The following is a 26133-nucleotide window of genomic DNA, read 5'->3' as shown; positions in this document are numbered from 1 at the left end:
CTTTTCTGTAAAATGAGGATAACAGTATCTCCCTCATGGGATCTCGTGTAAAGATGAAACAATACGTGTCCAAAGCTCCTGACACAGCATGTGACTCATAGCAGACATTCAATAAGCAACTATTCCTGGGCTAATTATAAATAGCTGAACCAACCAAAGAATCATTGCTCCATTTTCCTTCTACCACAGGCAGTCAACCTAGATAGAAGTTACATACAGCACTCAGGAGAGCTCTGCAGAAGGCAAGGGTGTGGCTCCCACAAGGGACACTGAAAACATCGGCTTGGTGAGAGAAGGGAGGTGGTAGAGAATGCTGAGAAATAGTGCAGGGTCGGTAACATCCAGCCTCTGAAGGGGCTTTGGAATCCAGACAGAAGGTTTGGGTCTGTCAGTAAGCAGCCAGTTCAGCATCATCTGGAATGCAACTTCCTGGGCCTCACCCCAGACCTAATGACATAGTAGCTGGCTGTTGAGATGGTTTATTTTATCGGGTTACCCAGATGTTCCTTGAGCACATTGAACTTGAAGAGTTGCTGGAGCAGATATAGGATATAAGCCTTTCTTTGGAGTCATAGTCTTGAAACTTAGGAGTAAAGTGACATGAGGGGCCTTCCAGCCACTGTACAGGATAACTTTTCTGGATGAAAAAAATGAAGTGAGCCTGAAGGCAAGAGGGAGCCGACAGGAGTAGGTGTAACCCATCGCTCAGGTGATAAGGGACTTCACTAAGGTGGGAATTAAGGTGACTACGAACATTATTATAAAGAAGTAGAATTTAATGACTAAGTTGGTAGGAAATTCAATATGGAGGATGGGCAGTATTCAGAACTGACCTCCTGATTTTAAGTCCAGGTGAATAGAATAGAAATTCACTGACACAAATGGAAAATTGAGAATGGTCAGGTTTGTGGAAAGCTAGGTACAGTTTGGAGCATGTTAAAGGATGATGATACTGTTAAGTGGAAATTTACAGAAAATAATTGAAGGAAGGGGAGGGGTGGGGAGACTCCAAGCTTGAGTGACAGGTCTTGGCTAGAACAATAGATGAAATTTTTAAGAAACATCCTCAGATAAGCCTTCTCTTTTTCCTTTCCTCTTTAAAGTTTATTTAATTTTTTTAAGATTTTATTTATTTGAGAGAGAGAGAGAGAAAGAGCACAAGTCGGGGAAAGAGCAGAGGCAGAGGTAGAAAAGCAGGTTCCCCGCTGAGCAGGGAGCCTGATGCAGGGCTCGATCCCAAGACCCTGAGATCACGACCTGAGCTGAAGGCAAACACTTAACGAAGTGAGCCACCCAGGTGCCACTCCCTTCCTCTTTAAATTGTCAAAATATATGTTCTTTCACACACCAAGTATTACATGAGTTAAATGCTAATCACTTGACAAACCTAAAATGAGTGTTTTAAAATTTAGGCATTATCCTACCTGTAAAAGAAAAGAAAAGCTGTATTTATGGTTTATTTCAAAGATCAACAGGGCGCCTGGGTGGCGCAGTCATTAAGCATCTGCCTTTGGCTCAGGGCGTGATCCCAGCGCTCTGGGATCGAGCCCTGCGTCAGGCTCCTCTGCTGGGAGCCTGCTTCTTCCTCTCCCACTCCCCCTGCTTGTGTTCCCTCTCTCCCTGGCTCTCTCTCTCTCTGTCAAATAAATAAATAAAATCTTTAAAAAAAAAAAATGTATGGCGTAGTTCACAAAGAGAATATGTTTAGTTATTTTCCTTTTTCTAGACAAGATGTAAAGTCCTTAAGGTTTGGGAATATATTTAGAAACTCATTTGCATACCCCAGTGAGGTAGTTGGTAAATGCTTATTTGTTGAACTGAATTTTAAAATGATTCTCAGGAATACCTGACAATATACGGCATCCCCCTACCCCCGCAGTTAAGCCTGTTTCTGGTGAATCCCGTGGGTTCAATTCCCAACTGTGCTACAGTCCTTTGAGAGGCTAATTAAGAGCCTTGGCTCGTATGGGAATTGTCTGAAAATTAAAAGTTAGAGTGTGCCCCAAATCTCAGACTCACTTGGCCCACTGGGAACCTGCCAAGTACTAGATGAATCCTCAACCCAAATTGTTGATTCCAAACTACTGTCTTGGTTAGAGTAGAATCACAAAAGGGTATATAAGGCAACTTTTGCTGCCCTTAGAAGATATACATACTTATAGCACAGTAAAGCTGTTTTAAAAACACACCTTTGATTCCAAGTGTTTTAATTTTTGTCTTGGTCCTACTTTAATAAAAAAGAAAAACCGTATTTTATGATAATTTAGTATGTACAATAATTAAAATGTTTTATTGATCACTGTGTCAACAAAAAAATGAGCGTGTTCCCAGAGAAAATAACTTCTTTAAAGGGTTTTGAAACTCTGGGCGGTACCCATACTTGAGCAAGGATTAGAATTTATATACATTTTTATTGTTGCCTGGTATTTGGCAGTATGTATTTTCACACAATGTATTATAGTGAACATAAAACACGTTATGCAAAGAATTCCATTGTATATGAAATATTTATTGAGTCTAAATTGCATGTTCTAAACTTGAATTTGTGCTTATGTTATTATAAAAGTCATTGTTTAGAGTAAGTTTATATTTTTTTCCTGTCCTTAACGTTCTATATTTGTGTCATTTAATTTGGTCAAGTTGCTATATATACCTCTTTTTTTGTGATTGTAGTGTGTGGAAAATCAAAGCAGATTTAAATGTACTTTCTACTAATGCTTTATGTACTTGAACTTTGGGATTGTATCATATATGCAGAAAATAAATACATTCATTTATTCATCTGATAGTTACTTATGGAGCATCTCTTATGCTCCAGACACTGTTCCTAGTGCCAAATATACAGGAGGAAATATAGCATCGTGTAGTCAAGAATTTGCCCTTTATCTAATGTTAATGGTACTCTACCCTCAAATAGAAATTTGATCCAAGATTTTTGTAATTAAGCCTATAGATTGCTTCTAGAAGCAGAGGTCACAAGAAGAAATCTGTTATGGAAGTGAATTTAGAACTCATATTTTATAATTTAATTGATTCCTTCTAGTCTTCAATAATATGAACATCTATGCTTTCAAGTGTAGGATTTTACTTTCTTGGAAGTTCACATCATGAGCAGACTCAGTGTTAATGCAATTGATTCATTTGATCCATGCAGTATGATTGGTGAGAAATGTTTGAGCCTGGTCATTTTAATTGCAAATATTTTATAATCTATGTCTTTAGAAATATAAGAGTTTACTTTTTTTTTAAAAACTCTGCATCCTTTAAACTCTGCATCCTTTAATGAGAGGTCCGTATCTTTTATCTGTTCACTTTTTTCCAGGTTTTAGGGACAAAGCCGGAGCTTAGGGATGGAGACGATGATGACGACACTGTAGCAGACATAACCAACAGGAAAATGGCTAAACTCTACATGGTGAGTTCACTGTTAGTGAGTTCTCTTGGTTTTATTAGACTAGATACAGCCAGGAGACCTGATCTGGAAGGGACTCTGCTACCGTTGATAATTCTCGTTGCTCTCAAAGAGCACTGTGTAGGTGGAATCCATTCTTTGCTCTAGTCTGTTTGTTGAAATTCCTCTTTTTATTACTTTTTGTTATTTTTATTAAAAATGTCAAATAATCAGTGAAATTATTGCTACAACTTAAATATAATTATATAATGTTGCTGTGCTAGTTTGCAATAATATGTTTTGATATATGACATTCAAGAAAATGTTTCCCTCATGGAATAAAAATACTCAGTAAGTTTTTTCTTATAAAATTTTGATAATTATTTGAAATATCCTGTTTAGCCATGATAAAGGCTTTCTTTGTTACAGGAGGGCAAAGCTATCAAACCAAACAGCTGGGAAGAAACAGGGCAAAAACAACCCTGTTCTGGGCATTGGACACCTAGTTCCATGTCACCTCTGTGGTGATGACCCACTGGATGACCTGGGGCAAGATATGACCATGCTGGGTCTCAGTTTCCTTATCTGAAAAAAAAAAGAGAGAGAGAGAGAGAGAGACAGATGCCATTAGAAGATTATTCAGGCTCAACTCCAGAATTTTAAGATTTTATTTCTGGTGAAGGTAACAGAAGTCACAGATATTCCCGTGGAGGAGACCGCTCAAATGGGATCCTTCAAGAGTTCCCTCCCCCTTGTAACTTTCCAAGCGCGTGATTTGGAGCAGACCATTAATCTCCCTGCAGAACTAACTAGTCATCAGTCATCACAGGAAGGAGTTACATTTGCTGTTCTTTAAGGGAACTTCTAGTTCAGAAACTGATTGTGAATGAAAATCAGGTTACTAATTTGTGTCTAATAACTCGTGTTTTGTAAAGGGGAAGTGGATTATTTTCTTCCTAGACGGCAAAGGAAAATATGGTTATGACTTCTGCTAAATACTGATGATTTTAATATAAGCTGCACAGAAATTGTTATTCTAAAGACCTCGAGGGGGCGCCTCGGTGACACAGTTAGTGGAGCGTGGGATTCTTGGTTTCAGCTCAGGTGGTGATCTCGGTGTCGAGGGATCTGCATCTCCCCAGGCTGCGAGCTCAGTGTGGAGTCTGATTGGAATTCTCTCTTACCTTTCCCTCTGCCCCTCCCCCTGCATATGTGCTCTCTCTCTCTCTCTGAAATAATAAATAAATAAATAAATAAATAAATAAATAAATAAATAAATATTAAAAGATAAAGACTTCATGGCACCCTTGTTTTCCATTACTGTTTCTAAAACCCATTTTCAACAGCGTAGCAAGTATCTTTTATGCCACATCATCAAATAAAACCATTCTCCCTCTTGGACAGCATTAACAACTAAAGAAATGTTTTAAAATGTGAAGATGTTAACCCTGCATCATTGCTCCCTCTGGTGGATATATGATGTATTGCATATATGTAAAATACAAAATCTGAAAATACTTTAATTTGGGATTGCAGAACAAAGCTGGGAAGCAGAGTCACCTAGGCAATTTCTAAAAAAAAAAAAAAAAAAACCCGAATTCAAGCTCCACCACAATGCTGCAAAACTCCAGCACTGATCTAGGGAGAGTCCTGGAATCTTCATATTTATCAGGTGCCCAGGTACCTTGCAGCTACAAGCTGGCCTTTGAAAAACAGGGAATTCTAACCCGGGCATTAATATCACTTTCAGTTTTGCAATACCACCTCCAGCTTCAAAAAATTGTTCTTTTTAAAAAATATTTTTATTTTTAGATTTTATTTATTTGAGACAGAGAGAGAGAGAGAGAGAGAGAGAGTGCACACAAGCAGGGGGAGGGGCAGAGGGAGCAGGAGAAGCAGACTCCCTGCTGAGCGGGGAGCCCCCTGCGGGGCTTGATCCCAGGACCCTGATATCATGACCTGAACCGAAGGTGGACACTTAACTGACTGAGCCACCCAGGTGCCCCTAAAAAAAAAAATGTTCTGTGGTTATTTCCAAACTTCAAGAGTCTAAATAAATAACTATTTGTGACAGAGGAAATTTACTTTGACAGTTTACACAAAGTATACTTAAATTACAGGACCTAATTTGAAAATAGTCTATAAACATAGACTGTAATGTGCCAGTACCTTCTTAGCATAGTGCTGGGTATATGGTAGGCACTCAGTGAATGTTCAATAAATAAATGTTTAAGCTTTAGCTTTTGTGTGTGTGCAATGAGTGTAAGATTATTACCTAGTTGAAAAGATTGGTATAAAAACTAGTAAATAATTATGTAAAGTTCATCGCTTGGTGCCTATTATATAGATATCTCAACAAACCTTTGCCGTTACTATTATCATTATTATTTTCTGATGCTTTAGGTCCAGTGTTGAAACTTAACTTTTTATTAATGGTTATTTTACCCCAAAAGACTTTTTTAAAATTCCATATATTTAACATATAGTGTTATCTTAGTTTCAGTTGTATAATATAGTGATTCAACAATTCTATACATTACTCAGCGCTCATCATGATAAGTGTGCTCTTAAACCCCTTCACGTGTTTCCCCCATCCCCCCCACCTCCCCTCTGGTAACCATCAGTGTGTTCTCTATAGTTAAGAGTCTGTTTCTTGGTTTCTTTCTCTCTCTCTTTTTCCTTTGTTCATTTGTTTTGTTTCTTAAATTCCACATATGAGTGAAATCATATGGTACCTGTCTTTCTCTGACTTATTTCACTTAGCATTATACTTTCTATATCTATCCATGTTGCTGCAAATGGCAAAACTTCATTCTTTTTTATGGCTGAGTAATACTCCATTGTTTATATACACACAGTATCTTCTTTATCCATTCATCAGTCAATGGACACTTAGGCTATTTCCATAATTTGGTTATTGTAGAGGATGCTGCTATAAACATAGGGTGCATATACATCTTTTTGAATTAGTGTTTTCATATTCTTGGGTAAATATCCAGTAGTGGAATTACTGCATTATATGGTAATTCTATTTTTAATTTTTTGAAGAACTTTCACACTGTTTTCCACAGTGGCTGCCCCAGTTTGCATTGCCACCAACAGTGCATGAAAGTTTCTTTTTCTCCTCATTCTTGCCAACACTTGTTTTTTCTTGTGTTTTGATTTTAGCCAATCTGACAGGTTTAAATGATATCACATTATGGTTTTGATTTTTATTTCCTTGATGATAAGTGACGAAGAGCATCTTTTTGTTTGCCTGTTGTCCATCTGTATGTCCTCTTTGGAGGAATGTCTGTTCATGTCTTTTGCCCATTTTTATTTGGACTATTTGGGTTTTTTTGGTGTTGAGTTATATAAGTTCTTTGTACATTTAGGATACTAACCCTTTATCAGATATGTCATTCAAAAATATCTTCTCCCATTTTATTCCATAGATTGTCTTTTAGTTTTGTTGATTGTCCAAAGGCCTTTTAAAAAGCCTTTTAGGGTATAATTTGGCTCATGGATCTTTGTTGTTGTTGTTGTTTTTTAATAGCTTTGTTGAGATATAATTTACATACCCTACCCATTTAAAGTATACAATTCTATGGTTGTTATTACATTTACAGAGTTACATAGCCATCACCATAATATAATTTTAGAACATTTTTATTACCTGCAAACAAGCTCATGGTTTTTATATTAGGTTTCAGATGCCAGTGGATCTATGAGAGTGACTGTGGTTGCAGAAGAAAACCCCTTCTCCATGGCAATGCTGCTTTCTGAGGAATGCTTTATTTTGGACCACGGTGCTGCAAAACAAATTTTCGTATGGAAAGGTAAAAAATGCCATTGACAGTGTAGCTGTGCTTCAGATTTACAACTATTTCTTTGAAAAGGTAAAGAAAACATCTTTTCTGATTAAAAAAAACAAAGCCTATCATTTTGAGACTTGATCTGTAAATAGCTCATATAAAATGCAGACATCAAAACCATGTTTTATTCCTACTAGTATCATTTGTCAGGAATGATGGGGTTAAAGAAAGCATTAGGGCAATATAAAAAGAATCTTTTGTGTATATATATAGATAGAGATCATTATGATATTATTAAATATATTTAACATACCAGGAAATTTTTGCCATTCTCAGTGTCATATTAAAATTAAATTATAATTATGTTTATTGCTTGGTGTGCGAATGTTTTGTAATCATATAATATATTCCCTCTCTGAGATTCTGTCTTTTTCATTTATCTTCCATTTTAGGTAAAGATGCTAATCCCCAGGAGAGAAAGGCTGCAATGAAGACAGCTGAAGAATTCCTAAAGCAAATGAATTATTCCACCAATACCCAAGTAAGTGTGTGTGGAAATGAGCTGGCTAGAAAAAAAATTTTAAATGTGGGAGCTCATTCTATCTCCACAAATTTCATGAGAGAATTTGGTTCAAAGTAACATATGCATGGAAGTCATGCTTCCCTTATGTGTGTGCCACATTGTGTCCCGCGTCCCTAGAACCATAGCTTTGTAGAGGACGGAATTTTGCAGAAACTGGAGATCAGACCTTCCATGGGGCTGCATGATGAAAAAAGACCCCATCTGCTTCCTCCACAGCATTTCAGTTAAAATAATTGACCACAGTTGAATGAACTGAGAGCACTTTCGAGTTAATCCTTAGAGCAAACTGTGCAGACATGGGCTAATACCCAGATAGTATTTGGCTTCATCAACATCAGCTTAGACACCTGACTAGTTACTCTTCCCTTTCTGAGTCTTTCACCCTCATCCTTTCTCTTCAGTTTTGTGTCCTGGCACAAGGAACACAATGAAATCATTTCTTCCAGGTCACAGATCTCTTATAAACTGAATGCAGAAAAAAAGTCATACGTATTTGACTATTATGAGAACATGAAAGAACTTTGTTCTTACTTCAAACATCCAAATTCAGTGGCAATCACTTTAGTTGTGACAAAAAGCAGAGTTGCATTGTTTGACCTTCATATCTGATAATCTTCCATTTTACATTCACTTATGGATCCCAGCTTCTAAGTTTACATCTGTCATCACAGAAACCAAGACAGTCTTTTCATTTCCTTAGCTTTTTCTCCACTCCTGGATGAATGTTTTTCCTCAATCTATTTTCTTTTTATAATAATTTTTGTTGTTTTCAATTTTAGATTCAAGTTCTTCCAGAAGGAGGGGAAACACCAATCTTCAAACAGTTCTTTAAGGACTGGAGAGACAAAGATCAGAGTGATGGCTTTGGGAAAGTCTATGTCACCGAGAAAGTGGCTCGAATAAAACAAATTCCATTTGATGCCTCAAAACTACATACTTCTCCGCAGATGGCCGCCCAGCACAATATGGTGGATGATGGTTCCGGCAAAGTAGAGGTATTTGGCTATTTCTGTTTGTGTTTGTTTTCATCAAGCCCACTTATGCCGGTACACCTGGAAATGTAACTTCAGAAGACTACAAACTTTGTCATTTTACTTGTTAATTTTACTTATTAATAAAGGTGGTCCATGACTGTATGTTAAATCAGGGAATTTAAAGCCGGAAGAGATACTCTTTGACTTTCAATCCTATTTTACAATGTGTGTGTTGAGATTCCAAGAAGTCAGGTGATTTGTGCAAGATCACCTCATCATCATCTTAGAGATGTGACGTGGAACCCAGACATCTTGTTGCCTGGTCCAGAATTGCTCCGGCTCCTGGAACTGGGATTGTCCAGTGAGGGCAAGTTGCTCTGAATGTACCAACGACCATTAGTTATTCACAGAAGCAAACTGGGCATGTGCTAAAAGCACAGATATTTTTAGAGCATTCAAATTATTTGTTGATTATTCCCTTTTTTTGACAAAAATTGCTAACAACCCCCTAATAATTCTCCCTAATTCAACTCTCCTTCACCCTGTACTCTTGAGTCACCTAACTTAATGAGTTAACTGGGTAATGTTACATCTTATTATGAAATATTTTAATGGCTCTCCATAGTCTTCCTGAGACTGTCCATCTTCAGCTGGACCTGCAAGGTCTGCCAGGATTTGATCCTTGCTCTCCTCACTGTCTCAACCTTCCACTGCCTGAGGGCACAAGCTGCACCTCTTTGAGAAGCCTTCCCTCTGCCCTGGAGCAGCCTTTTTCTGTGCTCAAACCACAAGTAATATTTTTCACAGAACTATCATCTAAGGACTGCAAAACTGTTTATTTTTCTTCCTAGCCCTCTCGTTAGTTCCTTGAGGGCAGGAATTGAGTATTTTATCTTGGAACAATGTTTGGAACAAAGTATATGGGAAAGAGATTTAAAGAAGTAGTTTTGCCTCTTTTCAAAGACGTGAAGTGTGCATCTAAGCCATCCAGGGGTTGTGGGAAGTGCAAAGGGGGAAGTGGCCCTCCTGGCCATTGTCCAAGGAATATCAGCTTCTGGTCTCACATATGCTTTTCTGCAGCTCAGCACAGCAGGACAGCCTCGTGGCAGATTTGCCTCCCCAGCACCATGTCCCAGCTGTAGTCTCCTTTTGTCAGGTCACGTTGTCTCTGAGAAGTCCTGAGTCATCCCAGGACTTCGGAAGCCTGGGGGCTTTCTCTAGGCTTTTGAGTTTAGCCTGGCAGTGCTGTTGGTTCTCCCCTGCTCACCAGGATGTTGTGCTTCTCTCGGAAAGCACTATCGTTCCTTCATCTCCAAATTTCAAAGCAAGGAGTGTATCCTCCCACCCACCCACCCCCCGCCGCCGTCCCAGGAGGGGCAGGCGCACAGTGCTTGGCACACTCTCCCATGTTACTTTCCTGGTCCATCTATAGCTCTCATCTCTCCAACTTGAAGGGTCTTTAATCTGTGATGAAGATGAGAAACTAAAAAAAAAAAAACTGGTTCTGCCTACTTTTATCTTTTCAGTCTTATGCCTAGGTGGTGCCTCTTGAAAATAGTCAAGCAACTGGCATCTTGATTATTTGGTCCCGATCTGCCACTCTTGCCTGAGGAAATAATAGTTTCATGCCTTACTGTGCAGGGTAAAAAATTGTTTTAATAAACAAGTTATCTCCCATTGGATGAAATATTTTATGCAAGTTAAGAAACATATTTCTGAGCTAAATATTTTAGTTCATTGTTCCACTGGAGTCTCGTGTTATTTTCACTAATCAATCAAAAGGTAGGTATGTATTAATACGCTCAGGACTGAGTTAAGTACTATGGAGGTTACTATATATATATATATATATATATATATGTATGTATATATATAGTATGTATATATATAGTGTATATATATATATAGTGTATATATGTATGCACTTAAAAAATCAGTGAACAAACTGTCAAACTGATAAAATTTCTTCTCATTGCTTAATTTTTAAGCTAGTTAGAAAAGTAATTTAAAAGTTGTTTAACAATAGATGTACACCAAAAAAAAAAAAATTTAACTCCTGAGAAGTACTATTAGATCAAGAAAATTTTAATTTTGGTACACACATTCCGTTCCTTTCAGATTTGGCGTGTAGAAAATAATGGTAGGATCGAAATTGACCAGAACTCATATGGTGAGTTCTATGGTGGTGACTGCTACATTATACTCTACACTTATCCCAGAGGACAGATCATCTACACGTGGTAAGTTTTCCTCTTTCTTAAGATCTCAAGTTCCAAGGAGGACAGATTTTGCTCCGAAGTTACATTTCATTAAATTCTGTGGGATATGGGGTAGAATTATCCGATAGTTACCCCAGTGAGATTTGTATAGCATGCATGTGGTATTTTCTTTCAGTTATGACTTCTGACTATATTTTGTAGCTCTTGTCCACAAGCAGGAAGGGTTAGTTAAAAATCAGCCTTTGTAGGGGCACCTGGGTGACTCAGTTGGTTAAGCCTCCAACTCTTAATTTCAGCTCAGGTCATGATCTCAGGGTCAAGATCTCAGGATGGTGAGATCAAGCCCTGGTTCAGGCCCCCAGCTCAGCGGGGATTCTACTGGAGATTCTCTCTCCCTCTCCTTCTGCCCCTCCCCCCACTCATGTACATTCAGACTGTCTCTCTCATATAAATAAATAAATCATCTTTAAAAAAATCATCTTTTCTAGTCTAGGAAAAAGATTTTGGTATCCAAACATAGTGTTCTTTTAATGAATGTGTAGTTGAATATCTCACTTCCTATGCAAGCTAACTCCAGTTGGCCAGCACTGGCTACCACGTATTCTTATTATTAAAATGCATAGAAGTCCATCCTAATTGGAGCTGCAAAGCTGCAGTGAGGCAAACCCTCTAAGGGATATATGTCATTTATGATTCTGTTTCATACTCTGGAGACCTCAAATTGATGCATTTTTACCCTTGGTCCTCATGAAATTTGTGGCAATAAATGAGAAAAAAATGCCAGTGTATCCACATCTTACATGGTTTTGCATAATGATTTAATTGAAGGTTAAATTTACTTAAGAGTTCAGTGCCAAGACCCTGATCAATGGGGAATGTCCAATCTGGTAAGTCAAGTATACATACCATGCTGGGCTATTCCAAAGGGATGGGGATTTTGCAACAAAGCATATAGTGTGGGTTTTTCAAACTTTTTATTAAGTGAAATCGGGTAAAATAAAATAGTTCTGAGGAGATTGGAAAAAAGAAAAAAATTTTCAGAAAAGATCTTAAAACTGAGAGGTGTGGGTAGAAGGTACAAGGGTGAATCAGGATCCTACTTTTTCCTACATGGTGATGGCAATCTTCAGTGGGTGTCCTGAGTGTACATGGACACAGGTTTTTGCTGATATGGTGACATTTCTCTATGGTGAACGTCCTACCAGATGACAGAGTCACCTCCATCCTCTTATAAGGATGAAGGTCACACATGTATGTGACCACTTATCACTTACACTGACCAGTGCCTTGAGCCCAACCAAGTTCAGGAGATGGGATGATCGTCTTTATCCTAGAGGGTGTTGGTACCCAGAGGGTGGTCCGGGAACCAGAAACATCACCATCACCTGGGAGCTAGTTAGAAATATAGAATTCCAGTACCCACTTTTGGCCCACTAATGCAGAACACACATTTTAACAAGATCCCCAGATGATTCACACGCACTTTCATGGTTAACAGGCACTGCACTGTCTTAGGCAACGGTTCCCATCATATCCTGTCAAAGATTAATGTATTTAGCCACTTAACTCTGTGTTTATGATGTCATCTTCATAGCAACCATTTTTTTGAGCAGCATGTTTGTGCCAGCAAAATGCTAGATGTTTCCATTTATTATGTGTCTTCCTCACAACCAGGTTATTTTCAAAAGACAAAAAGGGAGGGGAGAATCAGACAGATTAAATAACTTAACCCAAATTCACAGCTGTGGTAACTGGTGAAGTAACATTTCACACCTTGATACACAGCTCTCTTTAAGTCTAAAGCTGAGTGCAGCTATACTGTGATATAAGCTATGTCCTTCTTTTGCGATTTCCTCTTCCAAAATTTTAATTCGGAGAAGTGTTTGTGCAAAGTATGGCAGTCATAGGGATAAATCAGTCATTCTCAGTCAGCTTTTCTTTTACATTCTGTTTCTTGGTCTTCCTCTTAACTCTCTTTTGTATATAAAAAATATCATTGATTGTGGCACTTAGAGCAAACAAGAAAGACTAAACAAGCAATTCAAGAGACTATTTGAAAAATTAACAGTTTGCAATCTACATAAATAACTATGTGGCTGTAACTAAAACAGACTAAATCAGATGATAAATGTTAAATGCAGTTACTATTTCTCAAATCGTTTGAAAGTATTCATCGAGCACTTTCTATGTGCCAAGATATGTGCTAGATAGATACTAAAGATACAGTGGTGAAAAAAAAAATCCATGTGCCAAGATTTTATACTTTAAAAAGAAGCAGGTGATTAACAGGCATTTCAATGAAGTGTGAAGGATTTTAAGATAAAACCCAGCAGATCTTTGGGGAATTCTAGATAAGACACCATGCCCACTTATAGGGTGCCTAGAAGTGACATCTAAGTGGGAACAGAAGTAGCAGCTAGGCAGGCAAGCGAATTGAGAAATTGTTCTAAAGCAATGCAGGGAAAGTGTGTTCTAACTTACTAGTAGCGACATATGGCTGGAGCCAAGTTAGGGAGCAAAAGATAAAATCAGAGAAATCAGAAGGAGCCAACCTGTGAATTGGTTTGTAACTATCCTGGGGAGGATGAACTTTATTTTCAGGGCATTGGGACCCAGTCAAAGAGTTTGCTCGGGGGAGCGGTATGATTGGCTTTTCCTCTACAGAAATTACTCGGTTGACAAGAATGGGCTGATGGGAGAAGATCGGTGGCCATCGGGAATGTGTTGCTGTAATCCAGCTGAAGGATAATGTGGCCAGAACTCAGTGTTAAAGCAACAGGGAGGGAACGGATAAGATGCGTTTGTAGTATTAAGGCCTTGTCATCTGAAAGACTGGCCGTGGGAAACAGGAAGGTGACCAAATCAAGGGTGACTCCAGATTTCTGGTCCACGCACACGAGGGTAGTGTTTCATTCACTGAGATAAGAAACTTAGGAGGAGGGCAGATTTGGCCCTCACTGTAAAAAATTCAAAGGGAAAAGGTGAGAATATGCCGCACTCTTAATAGTTACTTTCTTTGGAATGGGACTGGGGTGGAGGAAGAAGTCATTTAGTTCTTTCCAATTTTACATGTTCAGGGTTTCTATGATAATTTATCATTTCTTGTGAGATATCAAGAATATAAGTTAGATATTTGAAAGTCTTTTGAGAGTCTTTGACATTTAATATCCTGGATGTTATGTAAGTTTGTCAAAGTATGGTTTGCAGGACTTCAAAAGCTTCTGTAAAGGCAACAAAGAGACATTTAGAAAATAATCAGATCTCTTGAAGATTAGCTTTCAAATTAAACAACTCCTCAGTTTATGTGATAATTTTGATGCAGGGATGTAAATAGTTAAGTCCAGAGGCACAGTAAAAGATGAAGGACTAGAATTAAATTGACTACTGAATACACATATTTGTTGTGTTGTTTTTTTTTAAATTTCTGAAACCACTTACATTCTAGAATGGTAGGAGAAAAATAATTTCAGCAGTGATCTTTTCTCTGGAATGTCAGGGAGTTGAAATTGAACAAACATTGAACAGTGGCAATGATGAATCTCTTAAAGCAGTATATTCTATTTTCCTGCAGCATTTATTTTTAATGAGTAACACGTGCCAAAGGTTTATAAAGAAGAAATCATGTCAGAGTAGATTGCCCCCCACCCTAATAACACCCCCCCACCCCTAAGCATAGGTTTTCAAAACTAGAAGCAAAGAGCAACTTTATTATGTCTTAGTTGTAGTGGAGCATTCAACCCCCTGGGTCATAGATCCATAAAGCAAATTAGTCTGAATCTGTGTGGATGGGAGCAAGGGTCACTTTGACATGAAGTGGAAGAGAGGCTGGAAGTAAGTAGTGAAAAATTTATTGAGAGTGTCAGAAGGCAGGAGTTTGGTGAGGCTTTCCAGGTTTGCTGGTTGAAAGACATCAGGGAAAAAAAACGGAAATAGAGACAAAAGTTCGGTGATATTGTCTATAGTCAGTTGAATGTTTTCCTACAGAATGAAAAAAGGAAATAGAGAAATAGGCAGGGAACTGCAGATGTGACCGAGAAGGGACAGGTGGTGACAGACCCATCGGTCATCCTCAGCTCTGTGTTACTCCCCACTCTGTGCTCCCAGTGGCTCACAGAAGTGTTTGTTAACATTATAGGCTCCTGAAAAATTTAGGCTATTGGCTTTAAAAGACTATATTTTTATGAGTGTCTTTATTAGGGGAAATATTTTTTATTTTCTTTTAAATGTGTGCCTAACATGAGCGTCTTTTTCTTTTTCTTTCTTTCTTTTTTTCTTTCTTTCTTTCTCCCTTTCTTTCTTGCTTTCTTTCTTGCTCTTTCTTTCTTTCTTTCTTTCTTTCTTTCTTTCTTTCTTTCTTTCTTTCTTTCTTTCCCCCCTTTGTAGAACATTTGTATATCATTTGACTCTGTTGGTGCAATGAAATATTCTGAAATAAGCAAAATATGTTTCCTGTACCCAGTGTTTTGGGGTAATGTGTATGTGTTTGTGTATGTGTGTATTGCCCAAGATGGGAGGTTATTGCTAATCTATTCTGGGTATTGGACAAGTAGGTCACTCTTAAGGTTTCAGAAGAAAAGATATGGTTAACTTTTTTTTTTTAAGATTTATTATTTTAGAAAGAGAGAGCGAGTGAACCTGTGTGTTCGAGTTGGGGGGAAGGGCAGAGGAAGAGGGAGAGAGAAAAGCTCCAGCAGATTCCCCACTGAGCAGAGAGCCCAACTCAGGGCTCAGTCTCATGACTTCAAGATCATGACCCGAGCCAAAATCGGGAGTCGGGCACCTAACCGACTGAGCCACCCAGACGCCCTGATATGGTTAACTTCTGAAATCCGATTCCAGGATTAGTATTTTTCCTGCTAACCCCTAGTCAGACAGAGATGGGAGAATTGGCTAGAAACAAACCATGCCCAGTGCTTCGGCTTTTCCACCCACAAACTCATCAAATAAGCAGATCTCCCAAAGGTTGCTTTACAGGTTAAGCTAGTGACTAGGGTTATAGCCACAAGCTACCTCAGAAAGAGAAATTGCAAATGAACTGGACGAACTGATTTATTGACCTGTATCTGGGTCTCTGGTAGTTCAGCTACTCCTACGGTTTTATGGATAACTCCTTTAAAGAATTGCTAGAATGACAAAATGGGGCCACTCCATCACCTACTTCTGATGATTCTTTCCTTGATTTTTCTGGGTCCAGACATTTGTTACTATGGTCACCAAATGTTCATGTGAAGATAGGATGCTTCTAATATCCAGCCTAATAGATGAGGCTCATATTCTACTCAAATGGATTAGTTTTACTGTGGAGATGGTTTCCCAAAATAGGCAGCTCCAACTTGAAATGAGACAGACCCGATTACTTCGCTAAGCTATGTAAGGAGCTAAGCCTCAATTTCTTTACCTATAAAACGAGGATAAAAATATAATTATCGTGTGTCATTCTAGGCAATACACAGGGCAATTCATGGCTCAATGTTAGTGCTTTCAAAAAACGATATCTTCTATGGCCGTATCATGTCAAAACAGTTTCATCTTGATCTTTCCTAATGACGTAAGTCTCTGAAATGCCTACACTAGAAAGTCTTAAAACTTAAATACAAGCTAATTTACTTTACTTTGGTTCCTCCAGGCAAGGAGCAAATGCCACAAGAGACGAGCTGACAACATCTGCATTCCTGACCGTTCAGTTGGATAGGTCCCTCGGAGGACAGGCTGTGCAGGTGGGGGTAGTTTCACTCCCAGAACTCACACACATTAAAGTTTTGCTAACCCAATGACTAGTTGGGATGGGAATTTGACATTTTCTAAATATTACATTTTTTTCATTTTGCAACTTAAATGTTCCTACTCTTATGCCATACTAGTTCTCACAGATTCTGGAAAAGAGGGAGCAAACAAAATTGAAAAAGAAAACAACAAAAAACAAAAAACTATTAACAGATCTAAGGAGCCAAAAGAATTGACAGTTATTTGACATAAAACTGTTCTGCCCAAGTTATTATGTCCAGCTGATCACTTTCCAGTTTTCAGATCTTTGTAAGTGTGTAATTACTTCTTAAAAGATAACATTAAACAGAGAGGTAAGTCAGGTACTTCAGTACATAACATCTAAGATGTGGATGCCAGATCTGGTCTTCCAGCTGGTTTCTTTCCCGTCTTGGTACTTGTTAGTCGATATATAAAGCAAGTTAGATCTAAATTTAAGGGTTCGTATTAACTTTTTTATTTTTTTACCAATTAGCAAGATGACTGAATTCTTTAAATGCACTGAACTCTACTTTCCCATGAACTATTATATTCACTTCTTGAATGAAATATTTCTAGCTATAGAATAGAACTATGAGTGTCATGAGTGTCATTTAATTGATCTGTAAAGTGTTCCTTACCAAATTATGCAAAACCTTTGAGGACATACATTGTGATTTATAAATTCTGTATTTTGTAATAAAATATTTGATATACCCAATGAATGAATTTCCATTGTTGTTAGCCTGTCAAATCCTAAATTCACAATGAAATGGTAATGTTTAGTTTAATCACTAGATGGCAGTAGTTTACAATAATGTATAAACCGCTCCAGTCCTGTACTGCTCTTCTAAATTCCTTTGTAGAGTATGTTAACAATAGTGAAAATTTTTCAACTTACCCTTTATCTCTTTTATTTTAATTTAACAGTGGAAAATGGGTCTTAATCATTGTTTTTTGTTTTTTGTTTTATGTTGGCAATTGAGGTTTTCTCACTGTTATGGGAAATGCCAAGCCAGCAACAGTTTTAGGTAATCGTAGCTAACCTCACCTCAAGCTTTGGGGTTCTGACTTAAAAGACATTTCTATAAGTTGCTACTTGCTTATTTGAATGTCTACTAATTGGAAGATATCTGTGGGGGACGCCTGGCAGTTTTGGTCAGTAGAGCATGTGACTCTTGATCTTGAAGTTGTGAGTTCAAGCCTCATGTTGGGCAGAGAACTTACTCAAAAAATTTTTTTAAATAAAATGAAGAAGAAAGATATCTGTGAAGTTAATTATTTTCAGTGCTCCCTAGGCCTCCCTGCTATGGTATGTGCATCAGCAGTCCCATTTTACTTGGCTTCTAGAAAAAGACACACCAGGGTGCATAAGACAGTTCAATTTTAGCATAGGGCAAAATAATTGAAAAAAAATAGAGAGCTGACACGAAAGTTGAACTCTTTATGTAAAAAACTGCATCAATAATTTATGTAAGAAATAAGAAACTCGTTTCTAATCCAGTATGTGGTGTTAAACTAATAGGTGAAATTAAATAATTTACCATTTACTTTCTTCAATTTCCTTATCCTGAAAAGTCCTTAAATTACATATTTTTAAAGTGCTTATATTCAGCAAATCTATTACCATTTCTATGAATAAAAAGTAGAAAATACATTCTATTTATTTTTGCAAGATTTTTGATGTTCAGAGGCCAGATTGTCATCATTTTTTCATCTCATAGTTAGAGAGATGTAGAAATAATGAGTATGCTTTGGTGTCATCTTATTTTTGGAAGCATTTAAATGCACATCTCTTTACCTTCTGAACAAGATCCAAAACATTTCAGAAACAAGTGTGTCACTACACAGCTGTGAAGAGTTGGTGCTCTTGAAAAAAGAGTAATTTTTACCAACGATGGCGTACATCAGCACTTTGGTGTTTTTTCTCTTGGGGAGATGTACATGGACATGCTTACAGCTGTATACATTCTGGAAGCAGGAAGCGCTGCCATACGGTGATGGTTCCCCTAGAAGCGGCTTGGCGAGCTGTGTCTGGAGTCAAAGGCTCTTAGGTCAGCCAGGAAGCTGTGCGTGATGAGCATTAACCTATGTTTTCTGTTAATCATCATGCCTCCTGCTCTTGATTTCTTATTTATTTTTTGTTTTGTTTTCAAAAAGGAAAATAACACATGTGGAAATACAACCCTCCTTCATTGCACCCTTCATTACATTTCTTTTATCCCCCGCCCCCCAGATCCGAGTCTCCCAAGGCAAAGAGCCAGCTCACCTGCTGAGTTTGTTCAAAGACAAACCGCTCATTATTTACAAGAATGGAACATCAAAGAAAGGAGGTCAGGCACCCGCTCCCCCTACACGCCTCTTTCAAGTCCGGAGAAACCTGGCATCTATCACCAGAATTATGGAGGTAATGTCATGCGTTCAATAAAATGTGCCCTGTTCATGGACTTCCCAGTGGACCAGAGCCATCAACAAATATTAGTCTTCAAAAAATTGGCAAGCAAATCCCCTCTATTTCGATAATTAATCCATTGTCCACAAAACAAAAACCAAAACAAAACCAAAAAACAAAAGCAGGAGAACCAAGTAAAAAGTTAACTCCGGATATCACACTTTTCAACTGCATTGTACCAAAAAAAAAAAAAAAAGAAGAAGAAGAAGAAGAAAGAAAGAATTTCAAGAGTCATATAACAAATCAAATGGTCAAAGGCCTGAAGCTTTATCACTGAAAGGCCTGGAGAAAGATGGATGGCAGGTGATGGTCAGGTGGTCACACAGGGGAAACTCTAGAGGGAAATCCCTTGTTTGTACAAGTGTAATAAATGTGGAAAGCAAGCTTCACCGTATCGGGCCAGAACCATAACTCAACCGGCCAAATAAGCTGTCTCTGACAGCAGCTGAGAAAGAAATCAAACCCTATGTCACAGGTCAGAAGACAAGATGACCTCTAGGTACAGACAAGCTAGCAGGCCCAGGTGTTTATATGGCTGAGTGTTTTGACCTTCAGGACCATCCATCACATTTCATAATCCAGACATCGCCGTCGCTATTGAAATCCAAGTCTCCCCAGTCACCCCTAAACTGCCCAACACATTTTGTAATCCCTACACCTGGACCCACTTGCCAACCCTTCCCCTTCACAGAAGCCATTCGGCTGAGCCCTTGAAACCAGCTGGGTCATGGCATACCCTCCACCTGCAATCTCTTCTCTAAACCAGCCTCCCCCTTTACCTTCTTGCTCTGTGGCTATCCTCTGAGGACACAGATTCCCATGCAGCCCTCACGTGCAGATGTTGTTTTTCCTCAGTGCCCTCTTACCAGGTAGGGGGGTGGGTGGGGTACCCTCCTTGCTCACTCTTGCCTCCTTAACTTTTGTCCTTCTTACAGACTCTCCCTCCCTCAGTGTCCTTGTGCCATCACCCATGGAACTGCCAGACCTTCCCCTCTTATTCTTTGGTGGCTTTAGCCATTGTCTCACTAACTCCATCCCTCTGGCCTCTCTCATCCAACAGTTTTGTCCTTGACCCCTTATCTCACACTCACCTGGTCCTGTACTAAACCTTGCTATAATTGTAGCACCTCGGAAAATCTGTTTCCGACATCTAATCTCTGACCACCCTCTCCTGTTGTTTGACCCCTTTGCTCTAGGATGCACATTCCAGCAATTTCCAGTTTCAAACCTGAATCCACGAACCCTCTCCATCTGTCACACTCTTCGTGTCTTCCCTCTCCAAACCTCCAACATGCCTACTCTCCGCTGAGCACTGAGTCAGAGTTCTCAGAGAACATAAATGTAATCACACAGGAGTCACCGTATCTACTCCCCTTTGATGTCACCAATGTGCCCCTGTCTGTACATATATATTCTCCTTCCTGCCTCTTTGGTGAAATAAATGTAATTTATTTATATTTAACAATTTATAAATATTTTATAATACTTACATATAAATACTAAATTATTTTATAAATTAATACCAATATACCCTTATCCATAAATTAATATTACAAAGTAATGTTTGTAAAAAGTAATATATTGGTAAATAAATTAATACATATTTATTACATAAACAAATAAAATGTGACTCCCATCCTAAGGCCAAATTTCTACCACCACCACCACCCCCGACTTCTGTCCAGAACCCCCCGCCCTCTTGACTTCCTACGGACTCTCTGGATTTCCCTCTGTCCCCTGTTCTTACCTCACCTCCAGTTCATTATTATGGCTGGCGGGCAGGAATCTCCCTTCTCTTCCCTGTCTTCAGGGTATTCTTCTCTTCCGGATCATTTACTTCGGAATACAAGCATGCCTTCAAAAGACTCCCGTTTTCCATTAAAAACTATTTCGTAACCCTATCCTCCCAGCTGCCATATCCTTTCACTGCCATCCTTAAGAGCACAGACCCTCAAAAGCAGTGTCCTCACTGACTCCCTGTCCCTACATGGTTAAGCCTCTTCTTTGTAAAGCCACTCTCCCCGGGTATTGTTCCAGCCACTCCCAGCCTCTTATCTAGTGCCGGCCTTTCACCGAGTCAAAAGTATCTTTTCTAACCCCTTTCTTTAACCTTCCACGGGCCTTTGCCACAGTCACCCTTTCCTAGCTTCTTGAAACGCTATTTTTTTTTCACTAGGGCCTCTGAAGCAACCACACTTACCAAGATTTCTAAGAAGCTTCTGAAGAGTGTTTTCACTCCGCTTCTCACACCAATCCAGTTTCTGCTTCTCTTCCTCTGTGTGTCCTCCAAACCCCCAAGGCTCAGTCTTGGCTCTTTCCATGGCGATCTCATTCAGTCATATCATTTAAAGGCTAGCATATGTATTGACTGACCTCATCTAGAACATTCTGTACATGGATTCTCATGTGTTCGATTATGACTAATTTTTTAAAAAAATCCATCAAGTTAACCATTAAGCTCTCCTCCTCAGGCACTCTCAGCTGATTTCAGGTGGAAGAGTCGAGAATCCTTGCATTCCTGGTCTCTTCCCAGCAGGCACATCTTTACGAGACATGTGAGCTGTATGCGCTGTGGTTCCTTTGTTTGCTTGCAGCCTCTTAAACTGGCCTTTTCATTCCCAGCCTGTCTGAAATGCGCTCATCAAAATCATTCTTTGTAAGGCTTTCTGTTTTCATCTCCGGGGAAGCTAAGCTTTATAATGTTCTATTTTGGAACTACTTCCGTGATGCCACACTAGTCTGTGTGTGGGTCTGCTGTCCCCTATCATCCAAGCTCTTCCCTCTCTACCAATAAGGAGATATTTGGATGAGAAATTGGCAGTCCTGGTTCCTATCAGTCTCCATCATCGTATCTGGTAGATTCCTTTGAATCTTGGTCCAAGAGGCATTGTTCCTACTGCAAAAAGACGATACCTACTTTCCTGAATGTTACCAGCCCCTGGGACACATCTTTAACATTTCCAACAGATTGTCGACTGTACTTTAATTTAAAAAATAAAAAATTAAAGTTCCAACAACTACTCCTTCCTCCTCTAGTGCTGTCTCTGGAGACAGGGTCCTGGTGAACCTGGTGAAATTCCGCTCTCCACGTAGTTGATGGCAGCTTGACCCAGTTGGCCAAACACCATCACTGGGCAGCTGAGCACAAACTTCTTGAAATGTCCTCTGCACTTGGCCCTCAGAACACCACACTGGTATTTCCTTCCTCTCTCACAGCTGCTCCATCTCAGACTTGCCCACTGGTTCTTCTTCAGCACATTGAGTCCTACAGTGGTGCCGAAAGTCATACACATCCTGCCATAGTCACGTAGTCATATGGTCAGACAGAGGTTCTCACAGAGTCTGACAAGAGTCACAGAATCACAAGATCATAGGCATGAAGGCACACGCCCATCATTGGACCCTCGGACTCACTCCCAGGCCTGAGACTGCACCTGCTTGTCCTGCCCTGATGTTCTGCCTTCAGCCTCCTCCTCAGGCCAGAGTCCGAGCGCAGGTGGGTCATCCTCATTCCTGGGTGGCCACAGGGAGCACAACTGTGCTCACCTGGCTGATCCCAGACGGTGGCCACAGCTTCTTGGTTGAAAGGAAGGGGCATGTCAGCGCTGTGTTACTAATCCGCAAGAGTCTTTTACAATTTGAGTTATCATTTATCTGAGCCTGGAGAATGCTTTAGTGAATTTGCATTGTTATCTTTTTGCCAACATTGGACTCCAGTCCCTGTTTTATGATTTTTAGGTGTCCCTTGGTGGGGTTTTTTGTTTTAATTTCAGTATAGTTAATATGCAGTGTTATATTAGTTTCAGGTGTACAATATAGTGATTAAACACTTCCATATAGTGCTCAGTGCTCATCAGGATAAGTGCACTCTTAATCCTGGTAACCCTGTTTGTTCTCTATAGTTAAGGGTCTGTTTTTTGGTTTGTCTCTTTTTTTTCTTTTGTTTGTTTTGTTTCTTAAATTCCACATATGAGTGAAATTACATGGTATTTGTCTCTGACTGGCTTGTTTCACTAGTATCACACTCTGTAGATCCATCTATATTGTTACAAATGGCAAGATCTCATTGCTTTTTATGGCTGAATAATATATATACTGCTTCTTCTTTATCCACTCATCTATCAGTGGACACTTGGCCTGCTTCCATATTTGGCTATTGTAAATAATGCCTCAATAAACATAGGTGTGTGTGTCCTTTCGAATTTGTGTTCTTAGATTCTTTAGGTAAATACCCAGTAGTGCCATTACTGGATCAAGAGTAGTTCTGTTTTTAGCTTTTTGAAGAACCTCCGTACTGTCTTCCACAGTGGCTGCACCAGTTTGCATGCCCACCAACAGTGCATGAGGGTTCCTTTTTCTCCACATCCTCACCAACATTTGTGTTTTTGATTTTAGCCATTCTGGCAGGTGTAAGATGATACTTCGTTGTGGTTTTGATTTGCATTTCCCTGATGCTGAGTGATGTTGAGCATCTTTTCATGTGTCTTTTGGCCATCTGGATGTCTTCTTTGGAGAAATGTCTATTCATGTCTTCTGCCCACTTTTAATTGGATTATTTGTACTTTTGGTGTGGAGTTACTTAAGTTCTTTATATATTTTGGATACTAACCCTTTACTGGATATGTCACTTGCAAATATCTTCTCCCATTCAGTAGGGTGTCTTTTAGTTTTGTTGATTGTTTCCTTTGCTCTGCAGAAGTTTTTTTGTTTGTTTGTTTGTTTGTTTTGATGTAGTTCCAATAGTTTAGTTTTGCTTTTGTTTCTCTTGCCTCAGGACACATATCTAGAAAGACATTCTTATTGCCAATGTCAGAGAAATGACTGCCTGTGCTCTTTCCTGGCATTTTTGTAGTTCCTGGTCTCACATTTAGGTCCTTAATCCATTTTGAGTTAATTTTTGTGTATGGTATAAGAAAGTGGTCCAGTTAATTTTTTTAATCTTTTTTTTTTTTAAGATTTCATTTATTCATGAGAGAGAGAGAGAGAGGCTACCCATGGACCAGGGAGCCCCATGTGGAACTCGATCTCAGGACCCTGGGATCATGACCTGAGCCATCCAGGCACCTGAAAGTAGTCCAGTTTCATTCTTTTGCATGTAGCTGTCAGTTTTCCTGACACCATGTGTTGACGAGACTGTGTTTTTCCCCTTGCATATTCTTGCCTCCTTGGTCAAAGATTAATTGACCATATAAGCATGGCTGTATTACTGGGCTTTCTATTTTGTTCCACTGATCTGTGTCTGTTTTTGTGCCAGTACCATGCTGTTTCGGTCACTACAGCTTTACAATATACCTTGGGAGTCTGGAATTGTGATGCCTCTAGTCTTGTTTTTCTTTTTCAAGATTGCTTTGGCTATTCAGGGTCTTTCGTGGTTCTATACAAATTTTAGAATTGTTTGTTCTAGCTTGGTGGAAAAATGCTGTCAGTGCTTTCACAAGGATTGCATTAGATCTGTGGATTGCTTTGGGTAGGTGTCCCTTTGACTACTTGGAAACCTCATTAGTGGGGAGAGAAAAAGAGCGTCTTTGCTTTATGCGTGTTGTTTGTGTCTGTCACACCCGCTTTCCAAACTTCGATTACAGCCCATACTTGTTCTTATGGTTTCTCTGAATATTATCTTTGTTACTGCTCACTTAGGTTTGGCTAATTTTATTCGTAGAGCCCCGTGCTGCTGTCTGTGGGCAGTTGAGCATTCAAGTGATACAGAGCAAAGTGCGACTACTGTTTCTAATGCCAGAGTGTGTCCTAGTGCCACCCTGGGATCAGGACAGAAGGCAACGGATGGTTTGTCCCTGTCACAGCTTCTCAGACGTGTTTATTGAGGGAGTAGCAATGAATTTGAATTACTGTGTTATTTTTCTTTATACTCTAGGTAGATGTTGATGCATATTCTTTGAATTCCAATGATGTTTTTGTCTTGAAACTGCGACAAAACAATGGCTACATCTGGATTGGGAAAGGTGCTAGCCGGGAAGAGGAGAAAGGAGCAGAGTATGTGGCAAGTGTCCTCAAATGCAAAACCACAAGGATTCAGGAGGGCCAGGAACCAGGTGTGTACCGTGGGGTCAGGGACACTAGCCAGGACTTGTATTTGGTATAATTGCTAATCATGTAATTTATTTATTTTTTTCATAAATAGGACCTTCGTAACAGTTAGAGGGCATTACAAATCCTTCCATTAGTTGCAAAAGTAGGTGATGGTACCTGCTGTATTTAAGTGATTTCTTAACATTGAAGTCAAGGTGAATTAATATCATTTGTTAATGTAAGGCAAGACCAGCTCTGTGCTCCTGGAAATGCATTGGGTAACTCATTGTGTTTTTCACAGAGGAGTTTTGGAATTCCCTTGGAGGAAAGAAACACTACCAGACCTCCCCACTGCTAGAAACCCAGGCTGAAGACCATCCACCTCGGCTTTACGGCTGCTCTAACAAAACTGGACGATTCATCGTGAGTGTCTTGCAGAACACTGGGGTAGAACGGAACAGCACTGGGAGAGGCATTCTCGTGTGGCTCTAACACTTTGCAGCCTCGTCGGTGCTCTGATTCTCAGTGTTAGCTTGCTTATCTGCAAACAGATGATCCTCTTAACTCTACACAGGCTCCTTTTAAGAGTCGACATAATGGATGTGAAAGCAAAGGAATACCGTAAAGTACTCTATAAATCAAGCCGCTTTTAAAAATATCAACTACTTTGCACCTGTGTCAGCATGAGGTTGTTGCTATATGAATATGCATATGGTTGAATTTACTAATTTGACACTTTCTGTGGGAAACCATGGTGGTTTCTGATCAAACTGTGTCAGTTTCACACTTAAATTTCCCAGGGAATAAAAAGTTTCACCATGTTGACCGACTAGAAATATTATGAAAATATTATGATTACCGGGTAGAATCGTAGAAAGCTACATACGTACCTGCAAATGAACTGAAATCAGCAAGAAGCTTTTATTTTATAGTCACTCACAGGCTTTGAGT

General features: G+C 39.2%; 1 protein-coding gene across 1 annotated transcript in view; it reads left to right on the top strand.

The window, feature by feature from the left end:
• SCIN (scinderin) overlaps positions 1-26133 on the top strand; it is a 75188-nt gene that overhangs the window by 41897 nt on the left and 7158 nt on the right. The window contains exons 5-13 of the mRNA XM_045793133.2: positions 3323-3415; positions 7077-7209; positions 7638-7726; positions 8548-8763; positions 10861-10982; positions 16588-16678; positions 18940-19110; positions 25028-25205; positions 25484-25605. Coding sequence (XP_045649089.2) covers positions 3323-3415; positions 7077-7209; positions 7638-7726; positions 8548-8763; positions 10861-10982; positions 16588-16678; positions 18940-19110; positions 25028-25205; positions 25484-25605 — 1215 coding nt within the window. The remainder of the gene's footprint in view (positions 1-3322; positions 3416-7076; positions 7210-7637; positions 7727-8547; positions 8764-10860; positions 10983-16587; positions 16679-18939; positions 19111-25027; positions 25206-25483; positions 25606-26133) is intronic.

The sequence above is a fragment of the Ursus americanus genome, chromosome 3, assembly GCF_024610735.1.
Source record: "Ursus americanus isolate L20-20 chromosome 3, mUrsAme1.1.p, whole genome shotgun sequence".
Taxonomy (NCBI): Eukaryota; Metazoa; Chordata; class Mammalia; order Carnivora; family Ursidae; genus Ursus; species Ursus americanus.
Note: the sequence above shows the minus strand (reverse complement) of the source record. Positions and strands in the feature narration are given on the sequence as shown.